Source organism: Cupressus sempervirens, chromosome 3 (assembly GCF_028749045.1).
Source record: "Cupressus sempervirens isolate cs-2001-9-10 chromosome 3, ASM2874904v1, whole genome shotgun sequence".
In the NCBI taxonomy this organism is placed as follows: Eukaryota; Viridiplantae; Streptophyta; class Pinopsida; order Cupressales; family Cupressaceae; genus Cupressus; species Cupressus sempervirens.
In genome coordinates, this window is record NC_143120.1 from 310,739,226 (window position 1) to 310,758,123 (window position 18,898).

The following is an 18,898-nucleotide window of genomic DNA, read 5'->3' on the forward strand; positions in this document are numbered from 1 at the left end:
AGGTCACCAAATCATTGTGTTCATGTGTTATGAATGATTGATCTTTCATTTATGTAGTAGATTAGATGAATGAATGATGAATGGTTAAAATGCTGAATTGCTTAAAAGTTTTATAAGTTACTGATTCACCCCTCCCTTCTCAGTAACATATCTTATCCTAAATATTTCCAACATCAACAACATCATGTGCATCATTTACATGAACTCCCTGATAATTCATTTGATACTTTCACAGAGCACGTTCAATGCAAGCTCCAGCACCATCATGTTCACCTTTTCATGGCCACTATCAAAGAAATTCCACATGTGTTTTATATTCTCATTGCGATGATATCTACATAATGCATAAAATGGTCTAGCTGATTTGAACTATGTGACAGATCCATTAGACCAAACATAATGTTTATCAACATTTATGTTTCTTTATTTCAAATAAGAAAAGAACATATTGAAGAAATGTTCTACATGGTGAATGCCATGTTCTTTATCATCGCTTATATAAAAATGATATTCCTTTTTAATTACTCATGCTTGAACTGTACTCTGAACACCATCCAAACCTAACTGTGCATATCTATAACAAACATGTACCATAATAGTGACTTGATTAGAAAATAAATAATCTGATTGAATTACTTTCTGATGAACAAAGGAATAGTTCTCTATAAAATCAACAATTGATACAATTGTTCCAAGTGGGAAATGATCTCTCAAAGTTTGAAACTATTGTGCTTGCCACTTTGCAAAAAGTGCGTGATGAATATAAGGTTGAATCAAATTCTTAAATCTATCCATAAATGTTAGAACAGCTAACTCCTCTTCAACATATTCCAAACTTTTTGTCTCTTTCCCCAACTTTGTTTCATTCTTGACGTACTCGTAACTTTTGCAATTCAATTTTTTTGTTACATCAATATTTTCCATTTTCAAAGGAAATAGAGTCAATTCACCACATGTTTCACATAATCCTTTGATAAAATTTATTTGACTAGCTCGATTATCTATTTTGTCACATAGAATGGATGATATAAACTCACTTCTCCTACTAGGAGGAGTAGCATAAAAACCATATGTGTCTTCTACAAACTTTTGAAATAACTGATAATGGAGATCAAACTCAAAATGATGACAACAACAACATGTTTCAAACACTTTGTTTGACCTCACAAAGTATGGCTTCAATTTTTCAAACAACGTTTGCCCAACTTTTACATCAGGATGTTCACTACAAAATGACACATATAACTCATGTTGTGTTGTGTCCAACTAATGTTTTGCATGATGTTCATATTGACCAGATGCAATCCTATGCTTGATAGCAATTCTACTATTTGATGAAGGATGAGTGTTATCAATCCAAAATGATATGACTAAATTTTTTAATGACTCTTCAATCCTATCATAATGAGGTGCTCTACACATGATTGCCCAATTGCCCTCCACAGTACTGTCATCCACAATTAATCTTCTCTTAACATATTTTCTCATTGTTTTCCTAGTAAAATCCATTTTAGACGAAATTAAAGATATTTTTCTATTTCGGGTCATATTCTTACTTACAATAGACATCAACATCACTTTTCTTGCCATGGACTTATATTTAGTTCAAGAGTGTTTTCCTATGTTTCTCAAACCTTGTTTTACATTTTCAATCATATCAATTTGCATGCTAGAAAATCTTCTCTTCTTTGATGTTGTGTCTACACCTAAAAATTTCAATGCCTTTTGCAACTTCATTTGTGTAAGAAAAAGTGAAAGTAATTGAGCTTGTTCAAGTGTTATAGTGTTATCAAATTGAGTCATAATTTCTCTTATCTTCTTATTCATTGACCTTTTCATAGATAAACTTAATGGTTGAATAGTAGCTGCAAGTCTTGTCAATTTATCCACATCCATTTTAAGTAAATGATCTATTTTTTATTTAGAAATAACATTCTTTATAGATTGGGCAATATTTAGGAGTTCTTCCATACCAGTTCCTGCACTTGATCCCGACCCTTCTCTAACTTCTGTTATTGGAATTTCGACAGGAAGCGATCTTGAGCCTTCTCCAACATTCATTGTTTGAGATTATGCAAGGAAAGATTCTGACCCTTCTCCAACTTCTGTTATTTGAACCTGTGTAGGGAGCAATCTTGAACCTTCTTCAACATTCATTGTTTGAGATTCTATAGGGAGTGTTCCTGACCTCTCTCCCATATGCACTTCTTCTACTTTTGTTAAGCCTTCTTCAACATTTCCTTCACCTTGTTGATTGTCTCCAACAATTTATAAATAAATCAAATCAGATAAAAAATAAGATTGAAACATAATTATTTTCAAAACCATATAAATAAATAATATATATAATTACATACCTTGTTTAATTTGATGATAATGTGTCACAATCTTTTGAAGATTTATTTGTTCTACTTCATTAGATCTCTTATTTACATATTTGTTTTGCCTTCCTTTCTTGTTTTCCATTATAAAATCATAAAAAAAAATTTACCCCTTGCCTCAAGATAAATTTCACGCAATAACGATATAAAAATGTCGCTGTATGGATTCACAATATGGATTCATTATTTTTAAACTGACCTGTCTAAAGGTGATGTCAACATTTTTGTTTTTCACATGTTCGTGTGAATGCCATAAATTAGACATGTGAACATGTCTTGTTGAATTTTTTGCGGCTGAAAAATTTTGAACCACATGTTCGCTACGAACATGTCTTCACAGCGAACATGTGTTTGTAGTGAACATACTTTATATGCTCGCATGAACATAGAAAATTAAAAAAAAATTGGCCATTTTTTCTTTAAAGTTTTTTTTTTTTTTGGCTCTTTTGACACCCATAATTGCAAATGAATGATCTCCTACTATAAAATAAAAGACTCCAAAATATGCTACTTAGAGCAAGCTTTCCAACAACTATAATTGTAATACATATTTTAATAATTAAGACTTTCAAATATGAGTTTAACTCATCATAGGTTCATTACCGATTGAACATCAACTGACTTCGACACTTTGAGAAAATTAGTAAATTAGGTCAATTTTTTTTGAAAAGAATCTAGAAAATAGCTTTCTATTGACAAAAAAAGATTTATGATAAATTGACTTCAAATTATCTGTGTCAAAACAAACGTATGTTTGAATTACGATTGGTGTCACTTCAAAACTTCATAAACTATACAATATCCAACCAAATTGAATCAAACCAAATGCATCCTCTGGATATTGATGTTACAAATATAACGCTGAAAGAATTAACTCATTATCTTTTCTAGAAAAAAAATTATGTATGTCAAGCGGATTGCCACTCTTTAAAAATATTGAATTTTACTATGTACCACTTTTTAGAGGAGAAGAAAAAATTGACATAAATATTTTTTTTTAGATTAAAAAATATGGTTACAAAGTAAGAATAGAGTACTAAAAATCACTAGTTTATGTCATCTTGAAATTATTTATAGTTTTAGAGATTTAGTCACTCGAACATGAGGTTTGTTTCAAAAATATTGATTTCAGTGTCAAAATTGGTCAAAAAGTGGAACCCATTATTGTGGGATCACCCTATGAGGCGCACTTTTCTATTTACTTGGAGAATCTGCTGTAGGAGAATGGAGCTCAGATTTTGTGGACCTATGGTTTGCATGGTTGGGGATGTGTTCAAGGCATATTGTACTACCTTGTCCTAAGTGCACATAGAGTTCAAAGTTATCGTCTTAGAGTTAGAGCCATTTTAGTGACTGATGGTAGTTTGTTCCTAATTTACTAGAAGACCTTGGAGATTATTTTTGCGAGATTCAATCCAAAGGAGTTGGCATATGTGCTATTAGATTTGGATCCTTGGATGGCATGTGGATCTATGCCTAAGGGCACATACACTTATGTTGTCATATGAGTTAGTTATGCATTGTAAACTTGGGGTGTGTCCTTTGTATTTAATTATTCCATATATTTAATGTTTGTTGCCAAGCCAACTTGTGGCTTAAGGGTGTATTTAATATGTGAATGTTTATTTTATGTAACTTGCTAGGTTGACCATGGCTTTGTTTAGTATAAGTAGAGGGTCTTGTTTTGTATAGAGTCATAATTCAACATGAGGAAGATGGATTAGCTAAGAGGAGCGAAGTTGAGCAGAGCTAGTAGCAAGGCTCGTGGCTTGGTTTAGTATAAGTAGAGGCTCTTGTTTTGTCTAGAGTCATAATTAGACATGAGGAATGTGGATTAGGTAAGAGGAGTGAAGTTGAGCAGAGCTAGTAGCAAGTGTGGGCTTTGGGAAACAAGAAGGTTGCTTGTTGGCTTGCGAGCAAAAGTTTAGATTCTTCTTGGAGTTCTTTACCAAATTGTGGATCTAGGCTAGCTAGAGTTGGGATCTTGCAAGGTCTTGTATAATTGCTATTGTAATTGCTTATGTATTTGGTCGTAACTTGGAAGGGCTTGCAATTGAGCATGTTGCATGTAAATCTTATGATTCTATTATATGAATTGGTGTTGTTGTGGAACTAGATATTCGTGTTATTGTTATTATTCTATTGTGTGGTTATTTGCTGGGGGCTAGGACATCTCCTTTGGGGAATCTCCTACCTTGTACCACATCAATATCCTTCAAATCTTGCATAATTTAGCTCATCAATAGATCTGTTTGTATTTAGTTTAATTGGTTTGAATTCATATTGCCCTATTTCCATATTTATTAGAAATTTGACATCATTTGAATTTGAATAGCTTGCATATATTCCTATTAGTTCACCTACTGTTGCTCGTATACATTTTGAGGTTTGAATATGAGTAAGTTCTATTGGTAAAGATAAAAAAATGACCGAGTTTGGTGCATAGTGATTTTTGACCAAGGTATATTTGAAGTTTGGTTCCCACTTTACAAATTTCATAGAATAACCTTGAATTAACAATGAGAGGCAAAAATAAAATTATCTCTAATATTTTATTCATGCAATGAATGAATAACAAAGTATTAGAAAATCAAGAAATACTTACCTGATCTCCCCAATAATCCTCTAGCTATCTTTTCAATCTGGGGCTTTTGGTAGCTGGGCCGTTCCAATAGGAAAACACTCCCCGCTCTTCACATTCCATCCATCTTTGTTCACTTTCCTTGTCATTGATGATTAGGAAGTTTCCACCATTGATGGTTGTTGCCTTGGTAAGGGTGCTACTTCTAAATGCAGAGAAGTAATACCTTCTTGCTTTCCTTCTTTCCTATTTGCCATGGGCCTTCCTTGAGGATGATAATTTATGGTTCTAAAATTGGACAGACGAGGAGTTTTGGAGAGATTGGTTGAAACTTTGTGCGAAGGAATGTATGAGTTGGGATTTGCATTTCTAATCAAAGGTTTTGTTAGTGATATAAGATGGGATTCTTTGGAAAACATTTTCCATTCGAAGAAGTATCTATGCATGGATCTGTGAGGCAAAATATATGGTTTGCTATGTGAAATTTTAGCCACTGGGGTTTGCTTAGGATATATGTTTTGTGCGGGAGTGAGATCTATCTTCGAGAGAGGAGTGGGGCCAAGGGGGATATTGCTAACTTCATAAATTTGCAGGGGCTTCATGGAAGGGATGATAGAGGGGTTACAACTAAAGAAGGTTTTGTTTGCTCGATTCTTCTTATAGGTAACTTGGGTCCAATCACTTAATTTTTTATTTTTTTTAATATTATTTGTTGTGGATTAGGGTTATGATCCTGCAAGCCTTTTCTCTTATGATAGGAGAACTAACGCTTACCTTTGCCATTAACTTGACAAGTGGGTATCAGGGTGTGAACTTTGTTCAATTAAATTTGAGTAGACCTAACATATTTGGGTTTTTGAAAGTATCTCTTGTAAATTGACGCTATCACCCAATGACTGCTTTCTGGATCCCTCATCTTTGTTGTTTGGCCTTCAAATTTCAATGCCCTTGAGTGGATGATTTTCTTGGGGAGATAATTGTAGAGTTGCAAATTTATTAGTCACTGAAATAATTTTGTTGATAGCATGCTTAATTTTATCAGAATGTGCGATTTGATTGAACTTCGCAGAAACATTCACATTCGAAAGCAAAGCCATTTTTTCTAGCTCAATAATAGCTCATATTGATTACAAAACAATTTTTTTAATAATTTTTTTAAATTAAAAATATCGATATACCAATCTAATTAAAGATAATATAAATTTTTGAAAAATAAAAAAAAAATCTAATTAACTACTTAAAAAACTATATTTGTATAATAAAAAATAATGCACCTTAATTCTTATAATCGAATTTCTATTTTTATTTTATACTTAAAATATGATTCGACCCCTTTTTAAGAATTTCTACTTCTATTTTATACACCCTCCTAGAGTGATCTCACCGGCCCCTTTTTCATGAATTTGTAACTAGTATATTATTAAACTATTAATAGAAAGGGACTATTCCAAAAACGATTCAATAATCCATTAATTAACGAATATGGACAAAAATGCGTCGTGCGGGCGGGAAAGCCAACGGCCGATAATTGTGACTTTCGTGCGTTACTCGAAACCCTCTAGCGACCGTTTCAACAATTCCCAAATTTTGAAACTTGCAGGGAACTTTCAATGAAACCTCTATTTTTAGATTATTCGCCTGCCATTTTTTACAGCCTACTTCCCACTTCCTTCCTATTAATCTTCATGGAGTCTTCCTTTTTCCTTCCAACTATCTTCGTAGTCTCCTTCCTTCTGCCTTTTTGGAAAGGAAGGTACGTACTCACAATCATAATAGAAGATAGTTTAAAGAGCAGCTGACAGCTGATCTGATCATTTTGATTTTCTACAATCCTGAGTTTTCTGGTATTTGTTTTGATAACAGCGAAAACAAAAAACTGTTCTTAGTTCTGTATATTGAAAACTATGGGAGCTCATAGTGTAGGAGGCTCTGGCGGAGGATTCTCTGGCGGAGGGTTTTCTGGTGGAGGGTCGGCATTCAGTTCATCAGGCTCAAGCGGAGCGTTCTCTGGTGGAAGGTCGGCCTTTAGTTCGGCGGGCTCAGGCGGAGCTTTCACAACCATGATAAGTTCTCATGCCTCTGGAAGAAGAAGTTATTCAAGAGAGAGGAGGCGCGATGTTCACTCGAGGGACAGGAGGGCGCCACTTCTTGAGCCGGACGACGGCTGCACTTTTAGAGATGTTAGGATTGGCGTTGTTGTTTTTGGTGCTTTCTTCCTAGCATTATATGGTAAGTAGGGATATTAGCAATTTTATAAGAGAGCTTATGTCTTTAAAGTAAGAATGCGTCCTTTGGGAAGATTTTCTTACGAATTTGAGAATAGATCACGTTAGGTAAGATTTCGTTCAAAATTAGACTTATATTCTGGTCGTGATCTGAAGAATTTCATTTTGCTTGTTTAGTGTGGTTTTTATGTGGATCATTCCTTTAAAGAAAAGCTTCTGCAAGAACTTTTAGGGTGCTAACAACTTTTTGTCTCCCAAATAAAACAACATAAGTTTAGTTTTGTTGTCAGCTGAGTACAACACCCAGAAAGAGAGACTGATAAAAACAACTTGCTATCCAAAACTATAGAGAAGATCCATATTGAGAGCTATGAATGGACACAAAAATGTGGTTTATTTTGGCCATAGGTTCCAAAAAAGAGTGATATTTTGCTTACTAATGGATAACATTGGGAGGGCGAAGACGCTTTTTAATTTCTAGCAGTCATGCCTTGCCATTATCCAGGTTCCACAGATTATCAATATATGAAGCTAGATATTGATAATATAGGGCCACTCTTGAATGCTTCTTGAACAAAGACATGACTCCTTGGCCGAGTTTGAGAACGTCCTCAATTGTTTTAGGAGAATGGGGCTCAAATCCCCTATTGGAGGGCTTGAGAGTATTCACCTCATCATTTGGGACAATCATACATAGAATCTATTCTTAAGCTCAATTTCAATTTGCAGTTTGTAACTATGGAGGATGAGGGGTGAAACACTCTACTAATAGGAAGATCCTCTTTTGCCAAGACAATCTTTACAAATTTAAGGGTCATCTCGTCTAGGATGCAAAAGGTAATGTGGAAGTGGTGTTTGTAAATAGCCCTGACATAAGTGGAGTCCCTAAAATACGTGTAATGTTGAAGTGAGAGCCTTTACATGTTCGTGGTGGTCGTAATCCCCCTTGCCCATTCATTACAGTACATGCCAATTTCAAAAAAAATGAAGATCTAAAAGTTGGTTACACAATATTGGGGGGGTTTTAACATACCTTATCAGCAAGTTAGAGTAGCACACATTTATTAGGGGAATAACGAAGACTAGCTGAAAACAAGAGCTTCTTCATGTCCTTATTGGGAGACGCTTTTTTTGCCATTTGGGTCCCCTTTAACAACGTTTGAAGCAAATGTATTGATGTGAGGAGTGATCAAAGTTTCCTCTAGGATATTCCATAGCTTTAATTCTAGCATTGAATTGCTATTCATTCTAGAAATGACCGAACAACAAGTCACCTTCAACATATAAATTATTACATGAAAGTGAAGGTCACCTTCTAGAGGCCTTCTAAAAGATTTGGGCAATGATAAATTTTTGTAAAGCAAGTTGAATTCTGCTACAGGCAGGTCCTAAAATTAATGAATTATTCATATTTTATTACATAAAGGCTTCCATTGTGGATGGGGATGTGTGTTTACTATTTATCTGCTAGACTAGGTAGCTTTTCAGTAGATTCCCTGCTCTAGACTGCAAGCTATATAATAGCCAACAATATATAACCAGCAATGTATAACCAACAATACTTCAATATAAATAATTTATTTATTTCTAATTATATAAACAATATATTGCATGAACTATATTACATTGATATCTCTCACTGTCTTCTAAGTAGATGTATTTAAGATATCTATGCCAGTAAGATCAAATCCCATTAATCAAATCATGTGTTTTTTCAATTCAAAGATAGAAGAATTATAGCTATAATACAAGAATTGTAACATACCTTGTCAGCAAGTTAGAATATTGCACATTTATTAGGGGAACAACTAAGATTAGCTGAAAACCAGAGCTTCTTCATGTCCTTATTGAGAGAAGCTTTGCAATATGGGCCCCTTCCCTTAAACGATGTTTGAAGTAAATGTATTGATGGGAGGAGTGATCAAAGTTTCCTCTAGGATATTCCATAGCTTTAATTCTAGCACTGAATTGTTATCCATTCCAGAAATGACTGAACAACAAATCACCTTCAACCTATAAATTATTACATGAAAGTGAAGGTCGCCATCTTGAGGCCTTCTAAAAGATTTGGGCAATGATATATTTTTGTAATGCAAGTTGAATTCTGCTACAGACGGGTCCTAAAATTAACGAATTATTCACATTTTATTACATAAAGGTTTTCATTGTGGATGGGGCTGTGTTTACTATTTAGCTGCTAGACTAGGTAGTTTTTGAGTAGATCCCTTGCTCTAGACTGCAAGCTACAGTATAGCCACCAATATAAAATCAACAATATATAGCCAACAATACTTAAATAGTTAAATATAAATAATTAATTAATTTAAAATTATATAAACAATATATTACATGAACTATATTACATTGATATCTCTCACTGTCTTCTAAGTAGATGTATTTAAGATATCTATGCCAGTAAGATCAAATCCCATTATTCAAATTATGTGTTTTTTCAATTCAAAGATAGAAGAATTATAGCTATAATACAAGAACTATTTTGTACATTACAGCTGCTTTATTGTTTGAGGATTTGAACTATGTTGCTATTCACAAATCACAACACCATTGTTGCACAACAAGTCACTTTTTAACCACCTGTGAATGTAGCAAGGCCTGTTTCACTCACCAGTATGGTGATTTGGTGAGGCTTTCTATGGTATGCGTTTGAGCATACACACACTGGAGGTAGTCAATGTCCATGGTGTAGCTATAATACAAGAATTGTACTGTGCATTACTACTAAGAGAAGTCGGACCTTGGTTGTAGTCAATTATATTATGTCACACCTTTGTTATGCGACAACTCACTTGTTTGCCACTTATGAATGGCTCTCACTTTGTTGGATTAGCAAGGCTTGCTATGGCATGCTTTTGAGCATACAAACATTGGCGGTGGTCAGTTTTTGGTTCGTTGATATTTTATTTGAATTTTATCAGCCATCACAATGTCACTTATCTCTCTATATGAAAGATTGCTATAAGAAAAGCAATATTCTTTTCAAAATTTAAAGTGTAACAACTCTTCATTGAAGTTTTGATGAGAATAAAAGTACTCTGGAGAAAAAGGCCATTCCATTTTGTCTTATTCATTAAATTCTATCACAAGTAAATGCTTCTTGTATATCTTTCCCTTCATTGTAAATCAAATTGTCATATTGTCTAGGCCACTGACAAACATTAAATTATCTCTTAGCTCTTTGTAAATGCCACTTTGTCTAATTTAAATTGGAAATAACTCTTTCAATTTACAGCTGGGTGGAGTTTTCATGATCTTTGTCTACTCGATATACATTCTCTAATTTTACAAATAATTGGAAATTACTCTTTACAAAGAGAAGTTATTTTTGTAATATTAAGTTTGTTTTAGCACAGGACTTGATCAATATTAATTTATTAGCTGTAAATACGAATATCATTGTTAATCTTTCTGTCTCTTTTGACTGATATTCAGGATCATCTGGGTTGATGCTTGGTGTATATGGCTCTGAGCGAATGGAAATTGGACTCAATTCTTCCTATTTATTAAAAGCAAACGAACTGTTTGTTGAGAGCATATCGGTAAGTCTCTGTGATGTTTATTTGCTAGTGTTGGTAATAATTCTACTTATCTTGCATATTTCTTTAGGTAAGCATATTACATATTTCTAAAATACGCTTGTGCTCTCAGAAACGGTCAATTTGGTACAACGGTCTCTTAATGACTTCAATAACATGACATTTCTCTTTTAGTTTCTTGAACATAAAAATTAACTTTTTTTTTTTGTATTTAATGTAGGTGAGAAATATTGATCAAGTTCCAGGAGTCCGCCTATATCTTTTTGAAAATCAACCTTTATTGAACAAAACAAAAGAATGGACTGTGGAACATAATGTTGTCATTTCAGGAAATCATCATAAGGCAAAACTTTAAACCCTTTTTAGTCTATTTTACAAATATAACAATGCAGATGGATATAGTTGTTTCAAGATAAGAAAATATCTTCTATATGAATTGTAATCTAGGATTATTCTTAGAGAAAAATGATGGCTAGTATTGACATGTTCTGGTGCTATATGTAAAGTTGATTTTTCTTTCTTATGGCTTTTTGCAAGTTTAGGAATGGGCTTTTCGGCTAAACCAAGGATCTGAAGTAACTGTGGTATATGAGTTACCTTGCACCACCAGCTTGTTCATGATTGTTGCAAAAGGTGAGTCCTAATTCTATATTTGGGAATTAAGTTGCACTTATGAATATCTGATTTGTACTCACATGTTTGCTCCTGATAATTTTGATATATAGACCCAAGTTTATCAATATCTTTGGTATTTTTATGCATGCATTTATTTAATCCCAACATCTATGAATGACAACTTGAGGGTACTCAAGTTAGCTATCAATGAAACAATCGCCTGATTGAATTTTCTTCACTTGAACACTAGCTGCTTTCAATGTGGACAATAAACTCGTATATAAGACTTGCTTTGAAATCTTGGGTTACATATTACTTGAATGGATAAGATTTTGAACTATTGATTGTACTTATTGATCAAGGCTTTCTTACACAGTACCCATTGTTAGAGGTATGACTTACTATAGATATGTTGTAACCATTGTCTGAGTAACCATACAGCTACAATAGATAAATTCAATAAATTTTTTCAACATCAATCCTTTTACTTGCATAGCATGCTAATTCTTTTAAAATTTTCATACAAGACTGATTTTTCCATTTTTTAAATTTTTGTTTTCAGGAGCAGCTCAGTTTAGTGGTTGGGTTAGAGATCCATCCAGTCCAGACTCCTGCAGTCTATGGAGAACTGCAAGTGGTATGTAACACTGCTTCTAAAGTACTATTACTCAGTAATTAATGTTATATGATATGACCTTGCTCATAAATATTGCATATATGAACTATTCACAACATATTTTTCACCTCACCTCAACATAATATAAAGGGCATTCTTTGCTAATATATGGCATCAAAATAGAACCACAAAGGTATTGAATGTACCAATTAATTGCAAGGAAATAGATCAGTGATATTTTTATAATGCACTTCTTCAACCATGCAAAATCATCAATACATTGCTTTAAAGTTTCAAACTATTATCATCTCTCTATTAAATCTCTCTGTCAAAAGTCAATAAGTGCGGAAGATCAGTCCAATGCATTTCTCCAAAAGGTTATATCCTTAAGAGTGTTTAATATCATATGGGAATCCATCCTGTCAAATTGCTATATGGGTGCTTAACATAACTTCTTTATTTGATTCATTCTCCTAGTTTTGCCCGTTTCTCCAAGGTTTGTTGTTGCTGTTGAAGTCCAATGAATACCTTTGATGCCCTCAATGGGTTATATGTATTTACACATCTACATATACATATGTGCTCACACACAGAGACATGGACATGAGGTAAGTAAAAACCAAACTGGGAGAGAAAATTTTACTCAGTCACTGTTTTGCCCATTTTGTCTAGTTTGGCATATGTTAAACATTATTTAAATTGCATCCCTCAAAAGGAAAGTTGATGGTAGGTGAATTCTGAATACTGAAATCTATGGTCAATTCATGGCACTCTTAATTTTTAAGTGACTGCGAACATTGTCAGATAATATCAATTATATTACATCGTGAAAGTGTTGTGTATTACTTAATCCTTTAAATTTATGCAAATTTATTCCATGAAGTCACGTTTGGAAATTTGCTTATTATAATTTAGTGGAAACTGTTTTTTGAATAAACATTTTATTTTCATACTGTTATGGAACAGGTCAGGGGAAGATTCATTTTGAAGCTGACAGTGATAATGATTACTATTTTGGATTAGGGAATCTTAACGAAGAGAGTGTTGAAGTAAGTGAAATTCTAGAACATTGTTACATACATTGGTCTTTTTATATTTGGTGGTTATGATTCTTCACGTCTCTGAATCTATTTAATGATCGTAATACAGATGAAGTTACAGATGGAGGTCAAAAGTAAAACATATGAGATAAAGACAGCAAATTCTTGGTGTCCGGTGGATGTAAAATCATGCAAAATTTTACCATCCCTAAGGGGCTCCAAGGTTGGCCTCTTGACAACTCCTGATAAGCCACAGGTATTTACTAATGCCACAAATTCTGAAGGATTTTCTCATATTGGATGTTACTGAGTATGGATCCATTACACTTCTGTCAACTAGAAACTATCTTTTTCATTTTTAATGCTAATGAATGAAAGTGGAGAGTTTTTTCTATTAAAACTTTACAAAGATTGCATCAGGGTAGAAGCCTTGTCTTACAAATTTAATAGAGAGATTTCATTCTTTTTGATCAATTTTAGCCTTAGGACATCTACATGGAAAATATTTGCAAATAGTTTGGACAAATGTATATTAGCATGTACAACTATAATACAAATATTAGATATACACTAATGTAATATCATTAATATTGTAATATAAAATAAATTTGTATTAACATGTGCAACTAGAATAATTCAAGTATTAGATATACACTAATGTAATATTATAACATATTTAATTAGAAAATAAGCGAGGAGAAATGAATTAGGTTATAAATGAGATATATAAAATAAGGGCTCTGACTAATGGGTAGTGTCCCTACAAAGTTAATAGCCCTGTTTGTTGTTTTAATAGGTAAATTGAAGGTTCTTCAGGGATTTTCAACTTTTAAAATTAAAAGCACTAGTACAAAACAATTTGATGAAACTGGTGAAGACAAAAGCTGTAAAGGCTGAATTGAGCACCCAGAAAAACTAAATGGCCTAACCAGCAAAGCACAAGGCAGAGCCCAGCATACAAAACTCAAAATTGACAACAACTTAAATTGATTCGTACAATTACAATAGTAGGCCATAGCAGATAAAAAAGAGTCACCTTTTCACTTGTAGGCTCCCAGGTCAGTAGCTGTGTCCATAGTAGCCACCTAGATCATTGGCTCGGCAGCTAGGGCAAACAGATTTGATATCTCCAGATAACCATGCCTTCTGTAGCCTTGCAGGTTTTCCACGTGCGAAGCCAAATCTGGTAGAACTTAGCCAATATTGCTTTCTCAAAAGGGACCAAGACAACTGATGTAGCTTCACCATTTCCATCTTTGGCACATGATCATGGGTGTCCTCCACCTTGGACATCCCTTCAAGGTTCTCAGAAAGGAGAACCTTGTTTTCATTAAGCAGAATGCAATCGAGGATCAATTCCTTAGTCTTTGCTCTCAGTTTATTCTTTATGGATAAATATCTTAGTTGCCGGTTTGGATATGGGTATGGGAACTTGGTGCTTCGGTACAAGCATTTTTTTTGGGTTTTGGGTATGTTTTGGTTCATGCACATGTTGATAGTATGATCATATATCAATGCCAAAATCCAAATATAAATAATAAATGCCAATTGAATAAACCTCAAAGAGACACCGTCATCATTAAATAGTAAATACACACTTCAAAAATTAAATGGAGATTTGGGGGCAATAAGATCAAGGGGCAGCCCCCTCATGGGGTCCCAGATACCAAATTAAGACCTTCAAAACCACACAAAACTCCATAGCGCACATCATTTTATGGCTTCATAAAGGGCCATCTTAGATTCATGGACAATCCCCTTTAAAACTACTTGCTCTTTGAAATACCAAAATGGAGACAAAATGAGTTGAGAGCAAAAGAGCAAACAAGATGATATGTTTTTAAGTTAATGATCTCATAAAGGGCTGTTTCAGGGTTTTGACTGGCCCATGGATGCACCTGGGTGCTCTCAGGGTGACTGACCTGGGCTGTGGATATGCATCTGGACCACATTTGGATCACACATCTGGATCCGATGTGGACAGCAGGGTGTGCATTTGGTAACTCAGGTAATTATTAAATTCCTCTGAATAGAGATCCTAGTTTCAAGAACTTGGATTTTAAAGGGGAGCTCTCTTGCAGAACAATCCTTACTTCAAAGGTAAACTATGATTTGGCCACATACAAATAATGGAATAGCCACTTTTAGAACGATATTAGTGAAAACCAGTGAACAATTAGGTGTTTCATGGCAATGGACTGAAACCGGGAATTAAAACAGTTAGCCAAAAGGAAAGACCTTTACATGGCCGCTTGGCTAGGAGAAGATTGTTAAAGCTAACAACCTTCAAGCAAAAGGCTTTATCAGTCCATCCATATACTTTAGTGCAAGGCCAACATAGAATACTATTTCCCATTTTTTCATCCATTGTCCTATAGCTAGAATACTATTTCCCATTTTTTCATCCATTCTCCTATAGCCTCCTATAATTGGATTCATGTCAATCAAATGTTAAATTTTATGCCAAAAGGGAAGGCCTTAATATGGCTGCTCATTCATGAGAAAATTCTTGCAGTTGATAACCTTCAAGCAAAAGGGATTATTAGCCCATCTAATTGCTGAAACTGCAAGGCCAACATATAAAATTGTTTACCACCTTTCATTCATTTCCTGTAGCATCTCATATTTGCTTCCAAGTCAATCAATTTTTCAATTGTAAAGGAGCTCATATAACTTCAAATAGAAATTATCTTTAGAGAATGGAAAACAGTGAGACTCCTAATAACATTTGGAAAAAGCTGCTCATACTCATATTCTCTGGAATATTTGTATATGAAGGATTGATAGGCTTTTCAACAATGCTTTTGTTTTTGTCCCAGGGAACGGTATTGGGAAAATGGCCACTCCTTGTAGTGTCTGTGCCAAAGACCCATTTTCATTGTAGTCAATTCTTGTGTTTCTGTACCTTTGGTCTTTTTGATCTCTGGGTTATATTATGTTATTTGTGTGGTTTGTTTAGGCCTGGTTATGTTTCCAATGCACTCTAGGGTAATATTTTGTATGATGTTTTTTAGTCATTTCACTGGTAGATTTTGTGTCATGCTATATGTGTTTTTACTGTTATGATTTATGGTGGCTATATATTGATTGTGTATGGCTTACCATATACCTGGGTTGAGGCCACTTTATAGATCCCCGATACAATCTCTAAATTTTCTATATGTTGATAAAAAAACACTTTATGATGAATTGAGCCAATCAAAGGATATCTATTATGGTCAGGGAGTGTACTTAAGTTATCTGGAAAAGCATCTGCATATTTGTTGAACACATATTTGATTTGATGCCTAATTGCGCTTTAAGATTTTCATCTTACTCTCATCATTGCCCATTACCAATCGAGATTACCAAACCTTGGGTCTCTGGGAGGATGGAAGCAGGGGTGACACCTAACTAAACATTTTCAGTTGCTTTTCTCACTGGACGTCAGGAGTGAAGTGCGAATTGAGATGATCCCTGGACATTTATACAGATATTCAATGAATTCCTATGGAGCATCTAGAGAGTTTGCAGCAGTTGTTTGAGAGTTTGAGCAATATAGAAAATTATAGTCTGATTTTTCAGTATAGATTACTAATATAGTAAAGGAGAGACAATTTAAATTCATAGTAATTGATTTACTCTATTTGGAGCCATACTATAGTATTTACATTTCACTGATTTATGGAATATATTGGAAGAACACATCCACAACCAATTTCCTTGCTTGAGTTTCCATATGTTGGGTTTCCTATGAAAAAGATGTGAATATTATTTGATTTGATTTAGCTTCATGTTTTTCCATGTTCTGCAGTTATTTGCATTTCCATAACTTTTTTAATAACTGTGCTGGGCTTTTAGCATTAGCAAATCCTTTCTATTTCTGTAACTTTTTAACGAAGTATTGGAAGTGGAACAATGAAAGTTATTTCCGTTGGAATATCGAAGAAATTTTCTGATAAATTTCTTAAACGATTTACTTCTATGCAAATTGGACAATCTAAGTTAATCAGGTGCATGATAGTCCTGAAAGTTATTCTTATGATTTGTAAATTGTTATCCTTTAACGTATATATTTAGTGCAACATATTTTGACTTTTTGGCTTAAGATTAGTACACGAACTTTTAGAAGTTGTGAAATTGGTCAATGCATGACGATCAAGTTAAAGTTTTTAGTTTCTTTTGAACTTTTGATGAAATCCGAAGTTGGCAATTCAAATATTAGTTTCTTTGCTTCGTGATAAAAGTATGTGATAAAATAATTGAACTCATGGAACAATGGCAGATCCTTCTGAATTTTTCGTTTTAGCACATTTTTCAAGGGACCTTTACATACTTATATTCTCCCTCAAACTTTACGTTATGTTAGTTTAGATGTTGATCACTAATAGTATCTGATAAGATATTCATGTAAACATGCAGTCATATTTTAGACAGTGAATGACCACCTAAATTATTGCCCTGCCATAATTTGTTTGTCTTGCTTCCATTTGCCATACAGGAGGGACTTGCTGTTTGGCAGGTTGAGGTCTCGTATAGGACTCGCTGGCAGATATATCTCATATTTGATGGTTAGTTCAGTCTCAAATTTATCCAAAATGATTGTAATTTTGTAACGAAGTTTGGTTTCAATATTACGCTGTTACTGAGATTGTACAAAATATGCATTGTTCACTAATTTAAGCTGATAATTGCTTCTTCAGGTGCATTATTCTTTGTAGTATTATCAGGTTTGTTCTTTTTTGTTCGCAAGCTAAAAGATCTGTCGAACTTATCGCCAGAGCAAACACCTTTGAATTCACAACAAGATGCATATACTGGTTCTCAAAAAGCAAATATTGATAGTAAATCTGTTCAACGCAAAGAACCAAATTCAAAAATTTCTTCAAAACTTAAGATGGTTTTGGAAGAAGCAAGCGAGGAAAATGTTTGTGTCATCTGCTTTAAAGAAAATAAGGGTAGCATTTTCCAACCATGCGGCCATTTTGCAACATGTTATGGTTGTGGTCTGAGGTGAAGAATCTGCAAAGCTTTAACTCTCATTTCACCTTTTGAAATTTAACTTATCTATTATTTTAGTTAAAATACCCTTTTTGATTTAAAAATGGTTGAAATGACTATTTTTTGGAAGAGGTTGAATGTGTTTTTTGGACATTATTGTTACGTAATTTTCTCTATCGTTCACTAATGTAGATTGACCGCCTTTGCAGGATAAAGGAAGCATCTTCACAGTGCCCCATATGCAGAAACCATATCGAAGAAATTAAAAAAATATTCAATGTGTAATAATTCTGATATGTATATAGAACATTTTATTGAGCGCAGTTTTGTTGAATTTAGCTCAATTGTCTATTGCGCGCATTGTAAAAAAGTAAGTAAGTAAGTTTTATAGTCCACGACACTATGCCATAGTTTTTGGGTTTACATATGGTGATAGTGATATGGGACTACCTCGTACTCTTTTTCGAGAGGCGCTTGGCGCTACAAACGAGGCGTACATACCCTACCCCCCAGTGGGATTTGAACTTGTTGCCTTTGTCCGTTTTATAATCAACCTTCTTTTTCCTTTAAGTTTGTCCAGGCAAATTAAAATTTAACATTCAACAAACAATAATTTAATGCCTTGGTAAAAATATCGGACACTTAATCAGCAAAGCAAAATCCTTCTTTTATTCTTCTCCGCATTTCTCTTATAAGCCATCGTCATTTTATCTCTAATACAATAGTTAAATGGTAGAGTAACCACACAAATTACAATCAAATCATTGCATAGATTAGATAAGATAAGATAATATTATTAATGTTCAATAAAAGACTACAATGAGGGTTTATGGGATTGGAAGCTTACACCAAGAAAATAACAGACAAACGGAGCACCAAACGGTGTCCACAAAAGAACAAATACAA

The 18,898-nt window shown here is 33.8% G+C and overlaps 1 protein-coding gene across 1 annotated transcript; it reads left to right on the top strand.

Moving 5' to 3' along the window:
* The first annotated feature begins 6,519 nt into the window (after positions 1-6,519).
* Positions 6,520-18,562, top strand: LOC149566219 (E3 ubiquitin-protein ligase APD4-like). Its single transcript, XM_089819635.1, has 11 exons — positions 6,520-6,715; positions 6,826-7,191; positions 10,638-10,744; positions 10,962-11,084; positions 11,284-11,374; positions 11,919-11,993; positions 12,939-13,021; positions 13,122-13,268; positions 17,493-17,562; positions 17,695-18,004; positions 18,202-18,562. The coding sequence occupies exons 2-11, from the start codon at positions 6,867-6,869 to the stop codon at positions 18,275-18,277; spliced, it is 1,407 nt and encodes a 468-aa protein (XP_089675761.1). The 5' UTR covers positions 6,520-6,715; positions 6,826-6,866; the 3' UTR covers positions 18,278-18,562.
* Positions 18,563-18,898: the final 336 nt, after the last annotated feature.